This window comes from Phyllopteryx taeniolatus, chromosome 18, assembly GCF_024500385.1.
Source record: "Phyllopteryx taeniolatus isolate TA_2022b chromosome 18, UOR_Ptae_1.2, whole genome shotgun sequence".
NCBI lineage: Eukaryota > Metazoa > Chordata > Actinopteri > Syngnathiformes > Syngnathidae > Phyllopteryx > Phyllopteryx taeniolatus.
In genome coordinates, this window is record NC_084519.1 from 17,956,474 (window position 1) to 17,968,685 (window position 12,212).

Consider the following 12,212-nt stretch of genomic DNA (forward strand, 5'->3'; position numbering starts at 1 on the left):
TGGGTGTTTGTGTGTGAGTGTGTGTGTTTTTTTTACATAAATGTTTTGGGTGAAAAAAAAGAGAGGGTGAATTTTGTAGAAACAATTGTACATTTTTGGAGAAATTTTTACATTGTTGAAGTTTGACTTTAAATATATTTTTTTATGGGGAAAAACTGTGTTTGCGAATTTGTTTTGGTACCTTAAAATGATCTGTTTTATTGTGCTTTTCTTTCGAAGTAATATAAAGTTGTGAATGCTTCGAGCAAAGAGACCACTTTTGCTAAGTTGCCTGGATTCCGATATTATGTGGCGAACGTGAACTACCCCCCGCCCCCTGGTGTCCCGCACGCCCCCGTGAGGCTAGCAGGGGCTCCTCGTCCTGGTCCTGGTCCTCGTCCTGGTCCTGGTCCTGGTCTTCTTCATCGCCAAATCCACCGCGTCGCTGCTCTGTTGCCCGTCGCGGCCGAGTTAGCCCACTTTTGGGAGCGTTTTTCATCCTTTGTGTTGCCGAATAACTTCAAATTGTGCGCGCTGGAAACTTTTTCGAATGGAGTTTGCGTCTGTGATTTAGCCACCGCCGAGAGTCCCTTGCAAAATCTCGCGTTGCATGTGGAAGCCTAATCCAAACTGGATGGGAATTATGTTTTTGTTCTGAGGGGGAGAGAAACAGACGGACAGAAGTCGCCCCGGAACTCATCGGCATGTAGCGGGGGTGAGTTAGACCGCTTCAAATTGTTTGTGCCACTTTTCTTGTTGACGGTTTGAGGGGGGGGGGGGGGATGAAAAAAAAATAAATCAGGCCAAATGCTGGGCATCCCAAACATTGTCACGCCTGGCTCCCCACCCCCGTCGAAAACACGTCACCTCTAAGTATTTGTTCATGTGACAAAACTCAAATAACATGGCTCGGGGCTGGGGGGGCTTCGGGTAGACAGGAAATGGCTGGAGCTTAGGGAGCAGTATATCACCTGGAAATACATCTTAAATTAATTTAAAATGACAGACAAAAAAAATAAAAATACACTTAAGGGAGCAGTCTATCACCTGGAGTTTCAGCGGTTCATCAATAAAAAAAATTAATAAAAAATGCACAGCCAGTTTAATGGAAAAAATTCATCCATTCGTTCTCCATGTGCTGTTTTTACCGGGGGTGCTGGAGCCTATCTCAGCTGAAAGGCAGACTACACCCTGGACTGGTCGCCAGTCAGTCGCAGGGCGTAAATCAGTCTCAAACCACAGCAGAAATCACAGACAGAGGAGCAGCCTATCATCTGGAGTTTCACCGTGAACTCAGTCAAAAATGACAGCCAATGGAGCAGTCTATCACATGGAGCATCCAAGCGAAGTCAGTCCAAAATTAAACAGCCAAGATTTAGGACTCATGGTGAATGTAGTGACACAGCCATTGGGGAAGTCTATCACCTGAAGCTTCATGGTCAAATCAGTCTAAAATGACACGCTGTTAGAAAGGTCGATGGCCTGGAGTTTCAGGATTAATTAACAATGACAGACAATGGAGAAGACTATCACCTGAAGCTTCACGGCGAACTCATTCAAAAATGACACTCAGCGGAGCAGTCTATCACCTGGCGCCTCATGGTGAAATCAGTCTAACAGAAATCAGTAACAATTGCAGAATGGACAAGACTATCACCTTGAGATCCAAGGCAAACGCATTCAAAAATTACAATACCAGGGGTGCAGTCTATCGACTGGAGCTTCATGGTGAAATCACTCAGAAATGACAGCAAATGGAGCGGTCCATCACCTGGAGCTACATGGCAAAATCGATAAAAAATGAAACAGTCAATGGAGCGGTTTATCACCTGGAGCTTCGTGTCCCTCGAGGGGAGGGGGCCATTATGATTGTAACTATTCATATCAATGTTTAATTGCCTCATCATATTATTACACATAAACAACAAATTGATGGATAACTAGTTCTGAAATCAGAAGTCAAGGATAATGGTTTGTTCAACTATTGTTCAAGTAACCCGTAAAAGGGGTTTGGAGGGAAAACATGCTTACAATAGTTCATTACTGTTACATATTAATATTATACAAACATTTGGAACAGATTTTAGCAAGAATCAGGGAAGTTGACACACATGATTTGCTTTCGCAGGCCACATAAAATGATGTGGCGGCCGGATCTGGCCCCCGGGCCTTTAGTTTGACACCTGTGCTCTAGGGTTACAGTTGAAAATCAAAAAAAAAAAATGATACAGCCAAGAGAGTGTTTATAGTTAACTCAATCAAACAATGACAATTAGAATCTGTATTGAAAAAAACAGGGAGAAGTCTGACACCTGGAGCTTTATGGTGAGATCAGTCAAAATAAACACAAGTCAAGGGAGTAATTTATCACAAAGCACTTCATGGTGAAATTATCAACTGGAGGTTCGTGGTCAAATCAGTCAAAAATTGCCAAGGGAGTGGTCCTGTTTAACTTTCACACCTAATGGACAAGTCTTTCACCTGGACCTTAATATTCAAAGCACTTGAAAATATAGCCTACGTTTTTTGTTCTTTTTGTTTTGCGACGTATGAGTTTAACCTGGACACCTTTGGAGTCCTATAGTAGCCCAAAGTGTAGCTTGTACACACTGCTATTTAGCTCATGCTTGTTGTTAAGTGTGTGTGCTTGTGTGTGTGCATGTGTGTGTGTGTGTTGCATAACTGTTTCATGTTTGTGTGCGTAAGCATGTGTAAGATATGTTTGGACACGCACCAATAACCTCAAAAAAACAAAACAAAACAAAACAAAAAAAAACACGCACAAATCTCCAAAGGCATATATAGCTGCAGGAGACGTAGGCTCTACACACACATACACACACACACACACACACACACACACACACACATACATCTGGCTGCTTCTAAGCTCCAAAAGCGCGCTGTGTAAATTACATGGTACTAGGCCAGTGGTTTTTGGGAATATGCAGCAGTTTGCCGGAGAATTAAACATTTTCCAGCGGCCATTTAGCGCGACACAACAAGGGGGTGAGGCCGATGCATTGGTGGTCTGCGTGATTTTGTTGAAGTTGGGAAAAAATGTACAATAAAAAACAACCTAAAAACATCAATATATCCTGGTTGTGTTTTGACGGACGACGACACAAAGCGTGTTAAGACCTGTCCCGTTCTGTTGTACGCTACTTCGCAGGTGCGAACTCGTGGCATGTCAATCACTGCAGGCCCCGCCTCCCGTGATGGTACAACCCCAACAACAACTCTACATTCACATTCGCCGACTCCAACGTCACTCACCAGGCCAGGCCCCGCCAAAGTCATAGATACTACAGTGTAGAACGTGAGGATGGTGACGCCAAGTGGACAGAAATATTACCTGCACCTCTTCCATATTTTGAATTGGTATTGTTTTTGTTTTTTTTCCATTTTATGAAAAAGTGGTACAGTTTGGTGCATACCTTTCACCAAAAGCGAACCAACTGTACCGCTTTGTTCTGGTACAAGCCACGAAAAAGAAAGTCCAAACAAGTACGGATAGTAGCCGGGCGGATGTACAACCCCAATTCCAATGAAGTTGGGACGTTGTGTTAAACATCAATAAAAACAGAATACAATGATTTGCAAATCATGTTTGACCTATATTTAATTGAATACACTACAAAGACAAGATATTTAATGATCAAACTGATAAACTTGATTGTTTTTAGCAAATAATCATGAACTTAGAATTTTAGATTTTTTTGGCTGCGACACGTTCCAAAAAAGCTGGAACAGGGTCATGTTTAGCACTGTGTTACATCACCTTTTCTTTGAACAACATTCAATAAACGTTTGGGAACTGACAGGTCTGGACTGCAGGCAGGCCAGTCTAGTACCCACAGTCTTTTACTATTAAGCCACGCTGTTGTAACACGTGCGGAATGTGGTTTCGCATTGTCTTGCTGAAATAAGCAGGGGCGTCCATGAAAAAGACATTGCTTGGATGGCAGCATATGTTTCTCCAAAACCTGTATGTACCTTTCAGCATTAATGGTGCCTTCACAGATGTGTAAGTTACCCATGCCATTGGCACTAACACAGCCCCATACCGTCACAGATGCCGGCTTTTGAACTTTGCGTCCATAACAGTCCGGATGGTTCTTTTCCTCTTTGTCCCGGAGGACACGACGTCCACAATTTCCCAAAACAATTTGAAATGTGGACTCGTCGGACCACAAAACACTTTTCCACTTTGCATCGGTCCATCCTAGATGAGCTCGGGCCCGGAGAAGCCGGCGGCGTTTCTGGGTGTTGTTGATAAATGGCTTTTGCTTTGCATAGTAGAGTTTCAAGTTGCACTTACACATGTAGTGCCGAACTGTATTTACTGACATTGGTTTTCTGAAATGTTCCTGAGCCCATGTGGCGATATCCTTTACACATCGATGTCGGTTTTTAATGCAGTGCCGCCTGAGGGATCGAAGATCACGGGCATTCAATGTTGGTTTTGGGCCTTGCCGCTTACATGCAGTGATTTCTCTCGATTCTCTGAACCTTTTGATGATATTATGGACCATAGATGATGAAATCCCTAAATTCCTTGCAAGTGTACGTTGAGGAACATTGTCCTTAAACTGTTCGACTTTTTTCTCACGCACTTGTTCACAAAAAGGTGATCCTCGCCCAATCTTTGCTCGTGAATGACTGAGCAATTCAGGGAAGCTCCTTTTCTACCCAATCATGGCACCCACCTGTTCCCAATGAGCCTGTTCACCTGTGGGATGTTCCAAACAGGTGTTTGATGAGCATTCCTCAACTTTCTCACTCTTTTTTGCCACCTGTCCAAGCTTCTTTGGAATGTGTTGCAGCCATGAAATTCTAAGTTCATGATTATTTGCTAAAAACAATAAGGTTGATCAGTTTAAACATTAAATATCTTGGCTTTGTAGTGTATTCAATGAAATATAGGTCGAACATGATTTGCAAATCATTGTATTCTGTTTTTATTGATGTTTAACATAACGTCCCAACTTCATTGGAATTGGGGTTGTAAACAGAAGCGATGTGTTAATGCAAACCAGGCGCCTCTGTTGTAACGTCCTCGCTGTTTTTTTGCCTGCAAGTGTGATGTGGTTCCCAGGCAGAGGAGGGGGACGGGGAGGACGCCGCTTTCGGGTTGGTGGGAATGTCATGGAAAAAGTGAACAGCGTCGTGGTTTGGCGGCATGAAGAGAGGCGGCGGCGTGACTGTGTCCCGTGTTCCTCGTTGTTTACTTTCCCCTCCTTTCCGTTCTTCTTTGGAACAACTGGAACGACATGATAAGAGATGTCACACCTCCTCCGTTTCCCACCGTAAGATTCGCTCTGCCCACTTCCTGTCATCTTGCGGAATGTAGCGGCATGGTCTGTGTTATTTCAGTACAGCTGGAGTTGGAATTTGCCTGTTCTCCCCGTCAAGGCTGGAAGCAATCAAATATTCTAACGATTATCTCATCGATTATAACAATCACTGGATAAAAATGTATTCGTCCTGAGTTAAGGCACGTTCTGTACATACGTGTGTGTGAGATGGATCAAGACAAAAAAAAGGGTGCTGAAAATTGAGCAGATGCGCTTTCAAGAAAAGTCTGGCCTCCCAGCATGTTTGCAGCTGCTCGTGTGTGTGTGTGTGTGTGCTGTATCATCATCAAAATACCAATCTCATACTGTCTGTTGGCCTCAATGAGAATGAACAAGAATTTACGAAACTGCCCAGACAACAAGAGAATAGCTCCATTTTATTTATTTGCTGGTCCAATCAAATATTGTTGCTTTGCAAGATCACTTTACCTGCGACCAAAAGCCCAATGAAAAAAAACAAACGTGTGTGTGTGTGTGTGTGTGTGTATATGACCAGTAGGAACCATTCTGGGTGTGCGGTAGACGGGCTAAATTTGGCTTACGGTATGCATTTGTACTCGAGAAAACACTCGGGATAACGCTTGTTGATGACATCATGCTATGGTTGAACATTTTGGTGTTTAAATATACAATGTGAAATTCTCTTTTATTGTATGTGATGCTGCTTTGTGTGTGTGTTAAAGTAGAAGCTGTTTGAAGGATTATAATTACCGAAACATCTCAGCTAATTTCTGTTATCCTGTCGATGGCATTTTGCATTGCATGTTAGCATTAAGCTGGTGGACTTTCATAAAATATTAATCATTTTTTAAAAAAGAAGACATTTGTGAATATATTGTATGGTTTAAACATTTTGGTTTAAAATTTAATTTGGTTTAAATATAAATAATGTTTAATTCTCTTTTGTTATAATAATGCAGATTTTTGTGTGTTAAAGTAGGAGCTGTTTAAAAGTTAAGAATTATCGTAACATTTATGCTAATTTCGGTTAACCTGTTTATGGCATTATATGTTATCATTAGGCTAGCGGACCTTTATTAATATACAGTTTGTTTGAACATTTCAGTGTGTAAATATGCACCCCTCCATTTTCTATACCGCTTATCCTCATTAGCGTCGCCGGCATGCTGGAGCCTAACCCAGCTAACTTTGGGTGAGAGGCTAATATGTTAAAATTATTCCCCGATAGATTGAAAATGCATGGACGAACGGATGGATAGACCGAGATATCCGGATCGGCATGGACTTGTAAGCAGCCAGCGGGTACACGGGAGAGGAGTCAGGCGGCAAAGCACTTAACCCAAACAGCGCTCATGTGTAACAGAAGGGCAGGTAGGCGGGGGGGGGGGGGGCATCGTTGGTATTTGAGCCCCAGACGAGCAGCACAGATCAGATTGATTGAGTTACACATGCTACACTTGTGTCCTCAACTAACGTCTCAGCGGTGGGCGGCAAAGTGCTCTTTTGTTGTGGTTGCCGCCTTTTGTGTGGACGTGAATGGGCCCAAAGCGACTCGCCCGAGTGGGAGAGCTGTGTCCCAAGTGCAGACATGTCCTTGTACGCATGCTAGCTGTAATAGCCTTACCATTAGTGAGCATCCAAAGCCATATTCTGTTTGTGTATTGTCATGTTTTGGTCTGGTTCGTTCTCGGGTGGCGAAACCTGTGTAAACATTATTTTCAGGCTCATTTGATAACTTTTTGCCAGCTGTTTACATTATATGTCTGTCAAATGCGCGGTTAACATAGTGCGGGCATCAATTCTTCTCTTTTTTTGTAGTTAGTGTTAGCTTTTTTGGGTTGAAAATGCAATTAATAAATTCATGTAGTTGCTGTTTTTACTCCAAATGAGTTCCCAGGTGACTGAGCGTCAACGTAAGTACCCAGCGAGCTCCCTAGAATGGTAGTTACTTTTCCCGACAAGCTACAGCTTCATCATTTTTCTCTGTACGGCACAGATGTTTGCTGCTATCGCTAGTTAATTTGCTGCTATCGCTAGTTAATTAGAGAGATATTCAATAGTTAGCTAGTTAGCTTAAGCACTGTTTGGGAAAACAAAATAACTTTAAAAAAAAAAATCATTCAAGGTGATGGTTTTGTACTCCAAAATAGTTCCCAAGTGACTGCAGGTCAAGTTAAATAACCAGCCAGATGTCTAGCTAGCATTATTTTTTTCCCCGACGAGCTACATCCTTATATTTTTTTCTCAACGTGGTTTCAAAAAAACAGTCTAATTGGCGTTAATTATATGCGGATTTTTTCTATTTGTTTGCAAAATAACATGCTTGAATTGTATTCAGCATTTACACAATTAAAGGATAAATTGATCGTTAAGTCAATCAAGCACCTTAAGTCAAATGCAAATCCCAGAAAGACAGACAAACACACCAACAGTTTTGCCAGTCGCTTAAAAAACAATCAACAACACAATCAGATAGGAATGTTTTCATGTAAATTTAGCCAAAACAGAGGAAAAGCAAAACAACTTCTCTTCATGCCACAAAATTACAATGTCCAAATTTTTAAACGGACGCGCTTTTAAATAAACACCGGAACGTGATTTTAAAACCGCTAGCTATCCTATTGTCTTTCTGTCTGTCTGACTTGACTCAGCCGCATTCTCCGCGGCGTGACACTGATTACTAGCTTTGGACCTGCGCTAAACTGCCCTCTGGTCCCTTGGCTAACCTCGCACCGAGCGGCCCGGGTGTGTTGTTGATCCCGTGTGTGCTTTTGCGGTGCGCCCTTGTTAGTGCATGTCCCTGTTTGTTTGCTATGCGGTGAAAGTATGCGACGCTATTGCTAGCGTCACGACTCTTTGTTTGCATTCCTGCAGGTCAGAGGGCCTTCTGTAATTCAGAGCTAATAAACATGACCTGTTTGTTCGTGCCTTGTTTGGATTTTGTAGGTTTGCCACAAAAAACAAATACTGTAGTAGCTTTACTGTACTCCGACTGATTCAGGACTAAGGAATGTGATGGCAGCCAGGATGGCTTTTATCAACGTCACCCTTTTTTTAAGCGCACCAAACGTTGTTAAGAGCCTCTCCTTGGTCCTCCTTCTTCCGTGTGCTTCCCACTTGGGTCAGGTGTGCGCTGTTTTCCAAGTCGGAGGAGAGAGGAATCTGGGCCGGCGTCCAAGCTGACTATCTTCAGTACGTTTCCAGATCCCGGACAAGAAGCAACACATCGATTCCATTTCTTCTCCTCCTCCTCCTCCTCCTCTTCCTCTCTGATCACTGGAGCGTTCTTGTTTTGCTCGTTTTTCGACTTTCGACCATCCTTTTCCTCGTAACATAAGCATACATTTGTACCATTTTAGAGGTATAAACAAATGATCTGTTTTTCAATCCGACCAACTGAACATTTACGTGATCAAGGTGTAGCATTTGTTCCATTCATATGGCCATTTTCATACTAAAATTGGCAAATTAATATATATTTTTATTTATTTGCTTGTTTATATATTGTAAATAATAAAATATATTAGTAAAACAATTGTACAAATATGTTTAGCTATTTAAAAAAAAAATAGAAAAATGAGCATGAATCATTTCATTTTGAAAATGAAAATTTGACCATCACATTTAACTTTGTTCTACACGACACCCGCGTGAGGAAAGCCAGGACGTGACTGCATCACGCCGCAGGTTACGATCGCTGCTGTTCTTCTCGCATCTCGTAGATGCGGCTCGTGAGCGCTTCCCACTGTTGCCGATTGTCAAAACAAATCAAGACGATCCCCTTTCAGTGCATTGTGATACAATAAATCCTTTATCTATTCCCCGTGTGGAAATTTGAGAATCGAAAAATTTCTATTGGTAAATGCTAAACACAGCGCAAACAACAAAGTAATATGAGATGAAAGGGAATGAAAATTTCCAATCATGTACGAAATAATTTGCATATCCGTTAAGTCACCTGTAGTTCTATCCCCGTATTGGTTTTCAAGGATGGTTGGAGCGTGTCGATAATAACTAATATTGTTGCACCGCCTGAGAGATGTTTAGACAACTTCCTATCTCAGAGATGCTAAATACAGTGGTACGCGCTATGTGAATTTGATCACAGTTAGCGGTAAACTGTCAACCCTTTCATCTGTAATTGAGCGTGCCTTTATCAGCCGAATGTTTGTCCTCTTTGTGTAGCCGCAGTGGCGAGTAAAAGGGAAATCTCCTCGGAGCGCTTCTCCAACTTTCTGGGCCGACCAAATTTCTTTCCAAATCTTAATCTTGAGTGTCGTGTCTACTAGGAAGCTCTTGACTAGCCGTTGTACTTTACCCCCCAGCGATGCTTTCAAAGTGTTCTGCAAAGATGTGTAAACCACAGTGTGTGTGACGTTACCGAAGCTAACAGTCGTTTACATACTCAGACTTCTTCTCGTGTGGTTTTAGTTGACTGTTTGCGTGTGTATCTGTGTGCAGTTACGCACGGCTACGAAAACGTCTGTCCCCGTGTTGGCCAGAAAATGAGGCGAAGATGGAATTAAGGTTGAGGGGGGGAAAAAAGACGAGGCGAGGCCTCCCACACAGGCCGATATGAGTCTTTAGAAGCTCCATTAGCTCCTCAAAGCGCAGCTGCCGTCTTCGGATGGATGCCCGCGCTCGGCCGTTTGATGTCCACTGACGCGCGAGCTCACGTCTCGCCTGCTTGTCACCCAAATGTTGCCCGACGCTGGGCCTCAACTGTTGGATCAAGCTGTGCCAGTGATTGAGTCATTGTTGTTCCGTGTAGTTGTTGCGTACAATGCCGCTGGCTGTTCTTGCTGCTTTTTGCTCTGAGTGTAGTATGCATAGTCTCAGAAAGTATTTTGTAAAAAAGTATTTTTTCATGTACCTGTACATTCATTTAACTGTAGATTTATTGTTAGTTTTGCTCCATGTGATGCTGTTGACTATGCTTGCCCCCAAGAGAGTTATACAAACAAGAGTTCGGTGCACATATTGCACAATGTATCTGGGATTTTCTGTTATCCACACAGCGTCAAATTTATGCATGCGTGCATTTGGTACCATCAATACTATACAAAAATGCAATTTAACAGCACGCAATTGTACCACGTGCATCATCTGGGGCAGTTCACAATTAGTATTTACCTAATAACAAGACAAAAGCATTGAAGCAATGGTATAAAATACACCACTCTGAAGTGGATTATTCAATGTAGTAATGTGTGCAGATCACTACAGATGTGTTTTGCTTGTCGAAGTTGGCTGTTTTTGCTTTGACGATTAAAAAGGATTCCGATTCTGATCAGAGGACAGACACAATCACATCGGCCAGCGAGCTGGCCGATGTGATTGGTTCAAGAAACGGTCCCATTGCTAATACAGCACGACTGGTTCAGAAGGCCCTTGGGCAGATTAGACTGACATGGCCGATTGGACAAACTGGACGCAGTGGAGCCAAGAGAAATGCTACAAAGGCAAGAGAATGGACGATTGGGAATAAATGATTACAATTTCATGGAACAAATATGAGCATGACACTTCTCAGGCGCTTGAGCGATCAAGGGGGTTAATAGATTATTTCTCAAGCTGTTTACAAGACTTTAAATTGATTCACGATGTGTAAAAATTAACAGACGACGCGGGGACAGACCTAAAGTATGGATTTGTGAAAAAATATTGACCATATTTGGACAGACAGGGTTTCTGGCTGACAGTGACGATGTAATATATATATATATATACACCTGCTATATTGCCGTTAATCTGTCTTGCCCCCACTTCATTGCCTTCGATTTTATTTATGGTTTGCCATAACGGAGGTTCACTGTAATTACAGCGTGATGATATTTTCTGACAATGTGCCTTTTTTCCATGTGCAGCACCTGTCCACCTGTCCTCATCCGTTGGGAATGGGCCAGCATCTGGCCAGGGAGCATCTGGACTCCACGCGCCGGTGCGGCCGGCGCGGCCCGAGAGTGAGGGGGGCCGCGGCCAGCTCGTGAAGGCGGCCTAACCCTGCCCCCTCTTACTCTCGCTCCTTTTCTCTCTTTCTGTCTCTCTTGCTTTCCCTCTGCCTCCATCTTCATTGTGACTTTTGAACTTGCGATGCCCTTCCGGCTGAAGCTGCGGCGCACGCGGCGCTACAACGTCCTGAGCAAGAACTACTTTGTGACGCGCATTCGGCTGCTGGACAACAACGTGATCGAATGCACGCTGTCGGTGGAGAGCACGGGGCAGGAATGCCTGGAAGCCGTGGCGCAGCGACTGGAACTACGTGAGGTGAGCCCAACACTTTTTTTTTTTTTTTTTTTAAATCCCGTATCTCTACCAGAACATGGCTGCCATCTCATTTGCCCTCAATATGGGCAAGGAACCATATTTGGTAATGTTAGTCAAAAAGGATGGCGCACACCTCATGATTAAGCAGCAGAATCATGTGCTTTCAGTCATAAAGTAGAGAAATTGAAATACATTGGAAAAAAGCACATTATAATGATTGTTACAAAAAAAGACTAAGTGCCAAAGGTCAAATGTTCTGTTTACTTTTTTTTAAATTAACAAACACCCAATAGAAAGCGACACAGACCATCTCAATACTTTTTTCAGGGCTTCACAACACAACAACAGTCAAACACACAAATACAAAATGAGCGCACTCACAAGGAGCTGCTGTGGGCCACAACGGACGCCCAAACGCCAACCCGGCACCAGCTTCTGATGTCACTCACTAGGCCACGCCCACTAAAGACACAAATTCTACAGTATGTACACTGCGTTCCAAATTATTATGCAATATTATTAGTATGACGTGCATCCTTGCAGCTGCTGCACCTTTTTGCTTTATTTTATGAGTGCGGCACACGCTGCACGCACAAAACAGGTGTGTGGAAGCACACGCACAAAATAAATGTTGCTCTCGCATGCTTA

At 42.9% G+C, this 12,212-nt stretch overlaps 1 protein-coding gene across 3 annotated transcripts in view; it reads left to right on the forward strand.

The window, feature by feature from the left end:
* The first annotated feature begins 322 nt into the window (after positions 1-322).
* The window catches only part of LOC133468034 (tyrosine-protein phosphatase non-receptor type 14-like), a 39,765-nt gene continuing 27,875 nt past the window's right edge, over positions 323-12,212 (forward strand). The window contains exons 1-3 of one of the 3 annotated variants that reach the window (XM_061753405.1): positions 323-694; positions 3,152-3,298; positions 11,165-11,564. In XM_061753405.1, coding sequence (XP_061609389.1) covers positions 11,391-11,564 — 174 coding nt within the window. In that variant the 5' untranslated portion in view covers positions 323-694; positions 3,152-3,298; positions 11,165-11,390. Of the gene's footprint in view, positions 695-3,151; positions 3,299-5,145; positions 5,289-11,164; positions 11,565-12,212 lie in introns of those variants that run through there. The other 2 variants (XM_061753404.1, XM_061753406.1) reach the window with 2 other exon arrangements.